The sequence below is a fragment of the Gouania willdenowi genome, chromosome 6 (assembly GCF_900634775.1).
Source record: "Gouania willdenowi chromosome 6, fGouWil2.1, whole genome shotgun sequence".
Classification (NCBI taxonomy): domain Eukaryota; kingdom Metazoa; phylum Chordata; class Actinopteri; order Blenniiformes; family Gobiesocidae; genus Gouania; species Gouania willdenowi.
In genome coordinates this window covers 32,556,888-32,570,614 of record NC_041049.1, presented here as the reverse complement: position 1 = coordinate 32,570,614, position 13,727 = coordinate 32,556,888, and the positions used below count along the sequence as shown (strand labels likewise).

The window sequence follows — 13,727 nt, the reverse complement described above, 5'->3', positions numbered from 1 at the left end:
AAAGAAAATTCATATTGATTTTAATAAAATAAAATATATTTGAATGAACAACTTGAAAGAAAAAAAAATCTTTATCCAGGTAAAATATCTGAGATATTTTCTCTCTTTCCATATTTTACTCGCAGTTTCCTCTTGTCATAAGTTTTTATGAGCTTTCCTTAAAGCCCCTCTTCCTTCCTCCCCTGTTCTCCTCCTCCTCCTCCTCCTCCTCCTGATGACGTAGTGGCCGGTCCTCCCCTCTCCCCTCCTCTCATGTCTTGGTGTCTTGGTCTATTTCTCTGGCTTTTTGCAGGTTTCATTCCAGGGCTAATTCCTAAAATTCCTCCTCTCGCTTCACACCAGCAGCTCCAGGAAGGAGTCAGCAGGAAGCAAACAAAGGAGGTCAGGAGGGAAGGAGAGCCTCTGGGGATCTCTGCAGACTTCCAGTGTGTCCCAGTCCCACCTGCCTCCCTGTCACAGAGCCTGTAGGTAAGTGTGGCTGCATGCTGGACTTTCTGTGGGTGAACTTAAAAACATGTGGATAAGCAACAGTGAGCATTCCTCAAATGGTTCACATCGCTTCCTCCAAATTCCCACATTTTCCTGTGGAGTTCCCAGCATTTGGAGATCTCAGCTTGAACTGCTGCTCAACTTTTTCCTGTGGAGCAGCTTCACTGTTCAGGATTCAAAGCTTTAATTCATTTCCATCAAAGTGTGTGTGAAGAAATACTTTTATGAGCTCACATCAACTTTCAGCCTTTCATTTAACATCTTACAGTCACAGCAGCCCCACATTTATTAGTAATTCTTTTTGGTTTCCTGTAAGATATTTTTCAAACTTAGGCTTTGATTTGTTATTTTGTTTATTAATTAACAACTAAAATACTATATATATATATATATATATATATATATATATATATATATATATATATATATATATATATATATATATATATATATATATTCTTAAAAATTTTTTTTTTAAAAATGCTCAATTAATAGTTTTGAAATTCCTTAACCCTAAATTACAATTTTGGTCATTTTCTAAATTTACAACAGAAATCACAAAGGTTTATGGATTAATATTTTATTGTATTTATCAGGATAACACAGATTACTGTATAAAAGTGTAGGTTTAATTATAATTTAATATTAACTTTGAATTTCATAAAAAATGAAAGAATGTATATAATTTACAAAGTAAACAAGACAATCCACTGTTAAATTAAGATATATCTAACATGTACTGAAATCACAGAGATAGGTTAAAGTATTATTTGTCTCTGTATCTTCAAAAACAATCCTTTTATAAATGTGCATATATTTTATTATGTGATGCGTCCCTCACTTATCTTAGTGTATTCAAAAATTGTTTTGTGATGGAAAACATTCATCAGTGTTTGACTTAGATTTTAAAATAATAAAATTTAAAACTGATGAATAAAAATATGTATTTAATTTTCCTCAATTTCAAGCAGCCAAACATAAAACATCCAGAAGTGTTCTAAAATCACCTTAAACATGGTACTTTAATCTTTATTTGGCAAAGTCAGTGACATCTGGGAACCAACCGGATGACTGCCACGGACATAATAGTAACAGCTGGAGAGACGGTGCCCAGGCAGGGAGGGATAGCACCCCAAAAACTGACTCTCCATTGAGGGAGACCCAAAAACAAGCAAAGGACTTTCACACTTTGGCTGTTATGTTCGTAACAAGAACTAAAAAAGGCACAATTTAAACTTTTTATACTGTATACATACAATCCTTGTCTTAATGTATTCATATTTTATACCCACTTTTCTGGCTTTTCATTCATTCATTTATTTACATTCTTTACTCTATCATGTAGTGAGTCTGTTCTCAGCTCTCATCAGGTACAAAGGATACATGTACCCTAAACTGTCTACCATGAACACACAGGATCACATTTACACACTTATTCACCTCCATCAGACAACTTTTACACTCCAGTTTTCTGATTTTTCTTCCTACAGTAAAAGCATCAGAGCAAAAAAGAAGCGTTTAGGAAGTTTGTGAGTAATGAAGGTTCCTCCCTGAGCAGCCAAACCTAAATCTACATTTTAAACCAAATCCTTATTTAAAATAACAAGATGAAAACAATTCTTAGATAATGGATCACAATGCCCCTGCCCACGTGCTATGGTTTTTGTGACTGTGTGCTTTGTAGCCAAGAGGTTTTTTCCTGGTCTTGTACTTTTCTCTCCTTTAGGGAATTCAGTTCAAAATCTGCTTTTTCTCCTCATCTCTCCTTTTGTTGCTTTTCCCATCTTTCAATTTTTTTTGTCTTCATTAGACGGATTGATTCTGAAATGTTTGTACAGCACTTTGTGGTTTTTACATGTGAAAAGCGCTCAATAAGTACTTGCTTACTAAAGGAACCTGCTTTTTTATTAAAAAAAAAAAAAAAAAAAAGAATAATAATAATAATAATAAAGTCCGATAAGAAGTGCACTTTTTTATTTCATGGTGAGAACAAATTGTTGGTATTTCCCACCAACAAACCTCAGAAACGATACTGGATTTTTCTATATCCAAACTTTATACTGTTACTCAAACAACATTAGAATAATATACAAACTGTGTGTGTAAGGGTTACAAAGTGTCTTGCATTGTTATTGTGTGTGTGTGTGTTGTGATCCTTGTTTTGGAGTCTGACCACTTGGTGACTTATGTGTTTTTTTTGCTGTGCTCGTCTCACATTGTGATCATTCCTCCTCCGGTTGTGTAATAAAATGAAAAATGCCACAAATATGAGTCGTGGTGAACAAAGACCTTTGTACTGTACCTCACCCTCCCCTTTGCCCAGAGCAACATGCACTTTACATGCGTTCTTGCAGAGTGCGTATTACGTTATTGTGAAATGTAGAGAACCTTCTAGGCTTTGCTTCCATCTTCTCACTCAGAAACGTAAACACATTTACATATACTGGCCACACAGCTTTACTTCCTCCACTACAAACAAACACTACTTCAACTAAAATGCAATAAACATCACTACCGTTCACGTTGACTTTGTTTTCCAACAAGTCCTTCACTTAAGTAGAGTTGTTCAATTATGGCCAAATGAGTATGTGTTTGAAGGTTGGATGTACAAAGAAGTGTACATACTCTGTACTCTGTAGTGTTATAAAGGGGTTTATTTGTAGGTGCAAAGTAAAATAGCATGTGTGATTTCCCTGATTTAATTCTATGGGACATGAGCATGATTAATGTGTTTGTTGTTGTTTTTTACACTCTTTTTTTTTTTAGTTTGGTGTATTTTTCTGTAATGTATGTTTTTTGGAGTCATTATGTGTTCTGTTGTGTTTTAGTGCATTTTTTTTTAATCATAGTCTTTTGTTGCCATTGTAGTGTGATTCTGGAGTCATTTTGTGTATTTTTGTATCTTTTTGGTGCATGTAGTTTTGTGCATTTCTGTTGTCATTTTGTGTATTTTTTGTATAAGTATTTAGTTTTGTGTATTTTAAGTCATTTTCATATTTTTGCTGTCGTTTGGTGTCTTTTTCTGTAATACATGTTTTTTGGAGTCATTTCGTGTGTTTTTGAGCCTTTGTGTATGTTTTTGTGCATTTCTTTTGTTGTTTTGTATAATTTTTGTATAAATATTGTTTTTTGATTTATTTTACTCATTTAGTATATTTTTACTATAAATACCGTGTGTGTGTGTGTGTGTGTGTGTGTGTGGCGCTACCTGCCATACCTACGTTGCCATGTGGGACTCTCTCCATCTCCTCCGTGGGTCCTCTCTCACATGCACACACGCTCACCGGCCGCGCGCATGCACATACCCCGTCACAGGTTGTTGAAATGCGTGTGTAGAGAAAAAAAACTTCCGGGAACTCTTCCGTTGTCACAACTCTCTCTCTATACGGCTCTGTGTGCGTTCAGCGTGTACATCCAAGTTGCACATTTGGTTATATAACACGTGGTGAAAATATCAGCGTTTATAATGCCGTATCCGTGGACAAATTTGCATTTTTCGCCATTAGCTTTCAACACAAGTTATTGCCTTCTGGGTCTCGTCCGTCTTGTCTAAACAGCGAACGGTCAAACAAACATGAAAATAAACATTTTGAAACATAATCACCAAATACGGAGCAGTCAAAAAGTTTGTGTCCTCAAAAGAGAAGTCCACAGGAGCTCAAAACTTGTGAAAGAGCCTTAAACTATCTTCTTCTCTCTCACTCGTTTGCCTGTGCGCAGGTGTGGTGCTACTCCACGTCTTCAGCGTGTGGCCGCACACGTGACTCTAGCTCTCTACTGTGATTGGCTCTGGCACTTGAAATAGATATAGATGGTGCAGTAGCGCCCCCTCAGACTGAGCTCAAAAGCTGAATAGGTTTCACCTCTGGGTGAACATGAATGTGCCGTCCGGGAAAAATACAATTAAAATAAATGTTTTGAAATGACCAAATTACTCCAAAATAACGGATGCACATACTCGGGGTATTTGGAAGCCGTTGACAAAGTGTCAGGTCGAACAGATACCGCAACGGGGAGATATTCGCTCCACAAACGCAAACACGCACACACACAGCACTTTCTTGCTTTTATAGGTACATGAGCATTTGGTGGGGATTGGTTGAAGTTAAATGTGTTAAGTTTATGGCATGTATTCAATATGTATTTGAATAAGTAAAAACATTGCATTTGCTTTATTATTTGAACTGAGTAATACATGTAGTAATGTGTTATAGTGAAATACAATGAAGGGCATTGATGTGTATACAGTAGTTATGAATATGATCCCATTTATTTACCAAATAATTATTAAAGTGCAACAGTAAAAGCTACTTGGTATTTACTAAGTCAGTCAAATTTGGAAAGTAGTTGTTGGAGTTAGCTACTAACTTAGCATATTAACTCAGAGTCAACGGTCACAGGAAAACCCATCCCTGAACACGAGTAACGCAATGCAGAAATGTTCATCTTTTGCTTATAAACTCAAATGTAAAATTGTTGTCCGGTATTAGCTAAACGATGCTCTTAGCTTTAAAGCATTGTAATATAAGGTTTAAATTCCCCGCAAAATATTCTTCTGTGACTCTGTTTTGATTTGGATAAAAGGCAGCAACTTAATTGTAAAAATATTATGTCCCCTGTAGCAGCAGCATCTTTCAAAAGATTGGGTAAAATTGGGAAGGTAACTATTTTCCTTGATTTAGGTTGCTGAGAAACACTGAAATAAAACTTAGATGCTCATAAAGCTGCAGTATGTATGTTTCTTTGGCATCATTTGGTAAAAAATATGTACTCATCTTTACAAACTATAACGGTAATGGAGGCTAAGTTTAGGTTCTGGTTTTGAAACATAGCAGAGAGAGCATTCTACAAACTACAGTTTTAACTGATGAGAAACCTCAAAATGGCAAGTTTGATCCTAATTGTGTCATACAATCATCGGTCTGTAAAATACAGGAATCCTTGGTGCCAAAGAGCACGTGTTCTTGACAAGGCAAACCCACCAAACTCCTCACACTCTGACTGTGACGTTATATAATGAGCTTTTAGTCTGAGCCCGTGGCTCAGTTTCTACATATTTTTGTTGCTTCTACATTCCCAGGTCTAATTAGCAGAGATCCTGACCTTTGTATGTCACCGCTAATGCTGATAGTGGTGATATACAAATCCAGACCCTAAGATCCAGATTCTTAGGGTATTTATTCAATAGGAAAATGAATGGCTGGCCACACCAGCCTGTCATTGCCCGATCCCGTTAGATCTCGGAAGCTAAGCAGGTCTGGGCCTGGTTAGTAGGTGGATTCCAGGTGAGAATTCCAGGTGCCACAGTGGGGTGAAAGTCACCCCAGTGGTATCTGTCATTGTATTCTTGGGCAAGACACTTCAACCACATTGCCTAGTATGAATGTAGTGTGTGAGTGAGTGTTGGTGGTGGTCGGCGGGCCCGATGGCACACTTTGGCAGCCTCGCCTCCGTCAGTCTGCCCCAGGGCAGCTGTGGCTACAATAGTAGTTTGCCACCACTAAGTGTGTAATAAAAGAATAATGCCTTAATTCTGTAAAGCGTCTTTGAGTGTCCAAAAAAGCGCTATATAAAATTGATGCATTATTATTATTATTATTATTATTATTATTATTATTATTATTATTATTATTATTATTATTATTATTATTATTATTATCAGTAAAATAAAAATATGAAATTGTTTTCATATATTCAGGCTTGAAGCAATACATAATAGGGATGTGTTATAATACCTGTATTTCATCTAAACGTTCTCATGCACTTGATGCAAGTGTGACATCTCATATTTTTTTAGGGGTTAAACGTTGTGCCAAAACAATTGCTGGTATTGCTGTTGTGGCTTTCCACAAAACACAAAAATTCGGCCGAAATGTTATATCTCATGGACAGACATCATATCACGAGGAACACGATAAACAAACCAAAACAAAAAAAGTACCAAGCAAATCACTTTCTTGTGAAGGATCATCAGAAATTATGGTGAAAATGATTACACTATTTTTACATTATGGACCCTTTGACTTGTATATGAAGGTTTAAAGTATTCTAATATGTCTGGAACTGAACTGTATGAATCAGGATTCCTTTATTAATCCCAGGGGAAATTGCTTATGGTGATTCAGTCAATGATAGATGCGTCTGCTGTTAATTTCACTTTCAGAATAATTATCTAGCGGGCTGAATTGCTGGTCTTGAGTTTGACACAGGGCGCACGGTGGCTTAGTGGTTAGCACGTCCGCCTCACAGCAAGAAGGTCCTGGGTTTAAGCCCTGGGGTGGACTTGGGTCCTTTCTGTGTGGAGTTTGCATGTTCTCCCCGTGCTGCGTGGGTTTCCTCCGGGTACTCCGGCTTCCTCCCACAATCCAAAAACATGACTGTAAGGTTGATTGGAGTCTCTAAATTGCCCATAGGAGTGAATGAGAGAGTGAATGGTTGTCTGTGTCTGTGTTGCCCTGTGATGGACTGGCGCCCTGTCCAGGGTGTACCCCCGCCCAGCGCCCTATGAGAGCCGGAGATTGGCACCGGCAGACCCCCGCGACCCTGTTAAACGGGAATAAGCGGGTATGAAAATGGATGGATGGATGGAGTTTGACACAGCTTTTTCTGGAAATTTTCTCTTTCATGTTATAGAAAAATCTGATTCAGTGTGGACTAGTTGTTGGGATAATCGTCTGTCTTGACCTCGGCTATCTGTGAGATTATCCGTGAAGTGTTTTCAATCTCATAATTTGTCACTCATAAGAGTGCACCGTGTGTGCATATGTTTGATTGTGCGAGTGAATGGAATAGTGTAGAAGTGAGGGCGACATTCAGTGGGTTACGCGGCCCCAGACCGCAGCACCAGCTGGGGGATTAGCCTGCTGAGTAGATCCAGAGTAGAGAGGCCGCTTTTAGGGTGGATTAGGAAATGGTAGAGGGATGGTGTGTGTGTGTGTGTGTGTGTGTGTGTGGGGGGGGGGTGTTCATGGCAGCGCTTAGGTTAATGAACCTACTGGACATTATCAGCGAGGCACAGAGTTGCACTGTAATGGTTTCAACTTGTCTAATAATTACCTTAAATGATAGGAAACTACTAATTTATTTGAGTTAAATGCAGTGTTAAATGCTGTAATACTTAAAAAAAAAAAAAATTATAGTTGTATAGCGCCGTCTGTACTGGCATTCATTTATTTCTTCCATGTTTGCCTGAACATGCACATGTGTTGGATTATGTGTGAGAGAGATGATGACAGGCTCGGCTTCTCAGGAAATGTTATGGAGCATTAGAGGCCTCAGAGGAAGCTTGTGAGGAGAACAGGGCTGCTCTGAGGAACTCGCTCCCAAAATTACTAACACACACACACACACACACACACACACACCGACCTTCTTCATTTTGGCCCCTCCCCCAACCCCAAATGTATTGTTATTGGTGTTTAAGGTAAACTGATTTATTATCTGATGAAATTTTGAACGATGTGGTGCAGTGTTTACTGTGGTTATTTTAGATCTGATCTTGCCTCTCATGAGACACATTGTGTTGCTTTGGTGTTGCTAAAAAGCTTTGTTTGCCAAAGGAAAGAAATTCGGTGGATACCTATACCGGATCGGTTGAGGATTGGATTAACAAAATCTGCCACGGTGCTGATATCCAATAAGGTACAAGTGAAAACTGCTACTGTTGGCCAAATAAGGTGTGGAGAGTCAGGAGGTAGAAAATTGGGAAAGAGATTTGAGGTGAAAGCAGGGACTCTCCTAGGACTATTGGTAAGCTGAATTGCAAAGTTATAGAGTTATCTAACATGAGAGAAAGAAGGAAGGTAGATTGATGCTGCGTGTACAGGACACCAGCTGAAAGGTAGTAAGGGTAGGAACATTGGATGTTACAAGCTGTTATATTAGATCAGACAGAAAGAGAATTATTGGGAAAAACAAACTTTGATCATAAAGCTGCAGATAGACACTGTTTGTGCATATGCCCCTCCGCTTAGGTGTGAGATTGTACAATGAGTTCTTTGGATAGCAAGGAGTTTACAAGGACGATGGTTTGTGGCTGGAGTCGACGTCAATTGACACGTTGCAGAAGGGAATGGAGGTGATGTTGACCTGATGGGGGCTTGTGATTTCTTGAAGAGGAATGCTAAAGGACTGATAATGGGTTTTGTCAAAAGGATAAAATACTCAGTTTTGAACACTTAGTTTAAGAAACAAGATGAACATTGAGTGACATTTATAAGTATGTAATATACTGTAGATGCACACAGGTTGACTACATCTTAGACAGGAAGCATTAGTCACTGCTAAGTGGTAGCAGGGAGAAATATGAATAGGCAGAATCATATGGTTGTCTGCAAGATTACTCTTAATGTCTAGAATAGCAAGAAAATGAAAGCAGCAGGACAGAGAATGCTGTGCTAAGTTTAGGAAAATAAGAAGCACAGGGGGAGCTACAGAAAAACTAGACAACTACTGAAAAGGTTGTGAGACAGACGGCTTAGGTTCTGTGTTTCTACAAAGAGACATGGCAAAGAGTCTTGGTATAGAATGAGGATGTGCACAGAAGAGATTGGCAAAGAAGAAGTGGGATAGGCAGAGGGATGTGGTAAGTTGGCAGGAGTCCAAGCAGATGTGTCACCAAACAGAGAGAATAGTGGCAAAGGCTAAGGCATGTGGCATGTCTTCTGAGAGATTCCTCACTAAGAAGGGAGAAATGGTATTTTACAGATCGGCAAGACAAAATGAGCAGGCTGGGACAGTAGTTTAGGTAGATGGCAAAAAGTGAAAGGTACACACTAGTGCAGAGAGTAGTACTATTATGGCGAGTTCACATCAAACATGTCAAAAGCGGCAGGTTTACGTTCACAATACATGGTGGACACGCTTCTAGGGCGCATCGGAGGTCCTGCTGCACGTTCCAAGCCTCCTGTGAGGCGCGTTTTGAAGCTTTTCGCGCGGCGAACGCTTTTGACGTGCGCCTGACACCTCCAACGCGGCCGACGCTGGAGTTGGGATTGTTGCACTTTTGGGGCATATCACGGCGCATCAACCAATCAGGAGCCTTCCCCAACTGTGACGTATTCAGAATAGCCGTTGGCTCAAAGTGGAATCCACGCTTCTGTCAGTATGCCCCAGGGCAGCTGTGGCTACATTGTTTATTACCACCGGTATGACTGATGTGAGTGACTGGTGTGAATGAATAATGGTTTCTGTACGTGCTTTGAGTCTCCTTGAAAAAAAACGTTGTATAAATCCAATACATTATCATTTTTATTAGAAGAGAGAAAAAAAGCTGAGGACATAGAAGTTGTATATCGCAATGTGAAAAAAAAAACTGTAAGAATTAAGTGAAAACAGCAATGACAGACAAGACTGATATGGTTTGTCATGGATGTAGGAGAGATGACAACTATGTAGGGAAAGAGATGTTAAAGATGGAGCTTCCAGTAATAGCAGTAATACAGTTTTTCACAATTGTTTACGCACAATTACTGGTACTTGAGACCACAACATGTAACTAATGCACCAACGCCCTGAACCAATTCTGCTAAACTACAAACACAATTCCTGCTTTACACTCTATTTGCAGTTCTAAAACACACTACACACAAACTGCATTTGACACATTTTTCATGAAGAAAATATCTTGTTTTCATTGTCATTCATAATTCCAATGTTAATTGCCCTACTATGCACACTGACTCATTACATGGGCAAACACCCGTCACACAGTTTTACAATTAGCAATCAGAGTTTTAGCATAAAAGGGCAACAGGTAAGCTCTTCTGTTTTGGAGCAATGGATGCCAACATTAGAAACAGAGGCAACATTTCTTGCGATGTGGATGAGGTGCTGTGGTCAGACCCAAATAGAAGAGAGGATGCAGCATACAGTATTTTTTTAAACTGTAACTGTATACAGTAAATTATTTTGTTTTGCATGTGCACGTTTGTGTATTTGGGATGTACAGTGTAAATTGTTTTTGTTAGAAAAATAAAATATATTTAATTGTGTATTTGTGTGAGTATAAAAACAATATTCTGAAATATTTTACAACACACCTATGTATGTACTGTCTGTAGTAAGTGTAACCCTGAACAAAAAAAAGGCCTAAGCCATTCTGATGAATGAAGAAGTGTTTCCCATTCATCATAGTGTTTTACATTGAGCACATCAGTGCTCAACTGGTTCTTATAAATGACTATTCATATGATGATTTGTGTGTGTCATTTGAAAACAAAATACCAAATTCTAAATTACGACATGCTTTCAGAAAAAGTGTGTAAACAATCGAGGGAAAACTGTAACAGGGTCATGGATAAACAAGACACATTGGCTATTGGTCAGTGAAAGCTGGTCTGTGTTCCCCTGACATGTAACTCCAACCAAAGTATTGTTGCAGGCCACGTAAACCTGTCGACGAAACATTATTTGATTTCCTGCTACCAATCTTATCTCTTTTTTTTCCTAGCAAACATATTATCACCTTCATGATTTGTGGCTTTCATTCGTACAGGTTTGCATCCTCTATTCTCCCCCTCTCTCCTCAATTTGTGGCTTCCTTTTCATCGTCTCACCACGTCTGCAGAGTGGGTGCCGGCTCCCTCCCCTAGGGGTGGGAGCGATGAGCTGGGAGATGGACTTGACAAGCCCCTGGAGAACGATGCAGAGGGTGTGTGGAGCCCTGACATTGAGCAGAGCTTCCAGGAGGCTCTGGCCATTTATCCGCCCTGTGGCCGCCGGAAGATCATCCTCTCCGATGAGGGCAAGATGTACGGTATGCCCACTTCTACTGTCATATGATCTCTTCACATTTTGAACTCTGAAAACATGATGGATGTGCACAAAACAAACAAAGACATTGTGATTGCTTCCTTACATTTTACCAACGTGCATCAATAGACTAAAAATGTTTACCAAAGGAAAAAATAATGTATTTATGCTCCAGTCAAAAAATAACATGGCATCCCGCACCAATCAGTGACAACATCATAACCACTGCAAGTGACCAAGTCATGAACAGCTAAGATTTTTGATAAAACTTGTGTTCCCTGATGATGTTGTTGCTGTTTTAACAGGATAATGATTACTGCCACAAAGCAGGAAAATTGTAGGAATAGTTTAAGGAACATGAAAAGCATTTTGATGTTTTGATGCCACCACCACATTCCAAGATATCAATCAAATCCTTCATTTATAGAATGTGCCAAAATAGTAATTGTGGTACCACAGCACACCAAATTTTTAGAAGTTTGGTGGACACCATATCTTTATACGTCACGGCTATTTTGTCAACAAAAGGAAGAAAGGCCTCAAGATGAACATGTGATAGAAAAACCAACTTTAAACACAGCCCTAACACAACTAAAAACATATTATAGATTGATTACATAGTCTATAATATAACATTAATCACATTATGCATATGCCATAAAAGGATTTGTAAAACATTTATAGATTCTGTTTAATTAGGAAATCTAGGAAAAATGATAAAACATTTTTCAAATTTGGTAAGAGGCATAGAAGTTAAATATTTTCAGTTATTGGATCAATTGGGAAAAAAGCCATGTGTCACTAGCAGAGAGTCATTAACCAAAGTAGTTTATTTTGATTGACATCACTTGTTAAATTTATATACAAATTTAAATAAACACACACAAGAAAAAATGATCACAAGTAAAAAAAAAATATTGCCATTGTTTTTTTTATCACTTTGGTCTTTTATGTGTGGAGTTTGCATGTTCTCCCCGTGCTGTGTGGGTTTCTTCCGGGTACTCTGGCTTCCTCCCACTTTCCAGAAACATGACTGTTAGGTTGATTGGAGTCTCTAAATTGCCCGTAGGAGTGAATGTGAGTGTGAGTGGTTGTTTGTCTGTCTGTATGTGGCCCTTCGATGGATTGGTGCCCTGTCCAGGGTGTACGCCCATAGAGAGCTGGAGATAGGCACCAGCAGACCCCCGTGACCTTGAAAGAAAGAACAAGTGGCTCTGAAAATGGATGAATGGATGTTATGTTTATAGATTATAGTAACAGTTTAAATGATCTCATATTGGATCAACTCATATCTGTGTATTACTAGTCATAACATGGCTGATAAATGTAAATACTTTCAAATATTTTTAGATAAATGCCTACATGTGGTTGCAGCATATTGCACGTCTTTGTGGCATGTGTTAGCTAAGGGTGCTATCAGTTTTGCTGATAGATCTTTAGTGACAGATGCTTTGCTCATCAGGTTTCCCAACTTCTTTGATAGTGGAAAACTGAGTAGGCGGAGGCTTTCATACAGCCTCTGTCATTGCCTCGTTTTGTCACTGTGCCAGACAGCTTCTTTAATCGTTAGCTTGGCCTAGCCTAGCTCAGTGAGTCCTCGAGGTCACGGCCATCGCTGCTCCACACTTAGACCCTTATAAAGCCTATAATAGCAACTGGATTGGCTGGGACTGGTATGTTTATGTGCCACAGTAATGGTACAGAGGGGTTTTGACAGCAGAGCCGCTGAGGTTCACCTGCTTCTCTAAGGTCATTAGTAGCAGGTGATGTGGAGCGCTTCGGCTTGCCTGGAATGGCATGTGCACTTGGACGCCCGGCGGTTCAAGGCAGCTCGCCTGTAACCCTAAACCAGAATAGATGTTTATCCTTCAGTGAGGAGAAGCGGTGAACAAATAAACACCTAGATGGCGTCCTGGCCGACCCCACCTGTCACCGCCGTGTACGTGTCTCCATCTGTTTTGAATGGTACAGGTTGTGTTTTTGTGAACATCTCTACTGATTTACCATCCTTGTATCTCTTTGTTTGTTTGTCCTCTATGAAGAACCTCTACTGTCTATGTGTTGGCCTCCAGCTGCTCTGGTTTTCACAGCCTTGCGGCAAATCCAGATTTATGACTTGAGAAAACGAGGCAGGACTGAGCACGGCCATGGCCCGCGTTGCCCCTGTTGCCCCTAATCTTTAGGCCTTTCTTTTATCACTGCCCCTGAGGTCACTGGTGAGGAACAAGTCTAGTCATTCAGAACAATGCAAAGCAGCTGTGAAGGTTACTAATGTTAACGTGTTGAATCAAACATATGATTATATTTAAACATGCAAAAAGAAACTAAACAAGTTTGAGCTATGAGCAACATGCTCTGAATTTTTTTTGCTAAATTCCTCCTGAAGGAATGAATGCCATTCTTCTCCAAACAACACAATATTGAGTCTCCACAGCAGGAATGTGTTCGGTTCACCTTCGATGACATAAATTCTTCAGTTGAATGGA

At 39.2% G+C, this 13,727-nt stretch overlaps 1 protein-coding gene across 3 annotated transcripts in view; it reads left to right on the top strand.

Moving 5' to 3' along the window:
• The first annotated feature begins 321 nt into the window (after window positions 1-321).
• Window positions 322-13,727, top strand: part of tead4 (TEA domain transcription factor 4) — a 54,500-nt gene continuing 41,094 nt past the window's right edge. Inside the window, exon 1 of one of the 3 annotated variants that reach the window (XM_028450657.1) lies at window positions 322-468. Coding sequence is in view for 1 of the 3 variants with exons in the window: in XM_028450653.1 (XP_028306454.1) it covers window positions 11,239-11,245 (7 nt within the window). In the remaining 2 variants the exon portion in view is untranslated. Of the gene's footprint in view, window positions 469-11,105; window positions 11,246-13,727 lie in introns of those variants that run through there. The other 2 variants (XM_028450656.1, XM_028450653.1) reach the window with 2 other exon arrangements.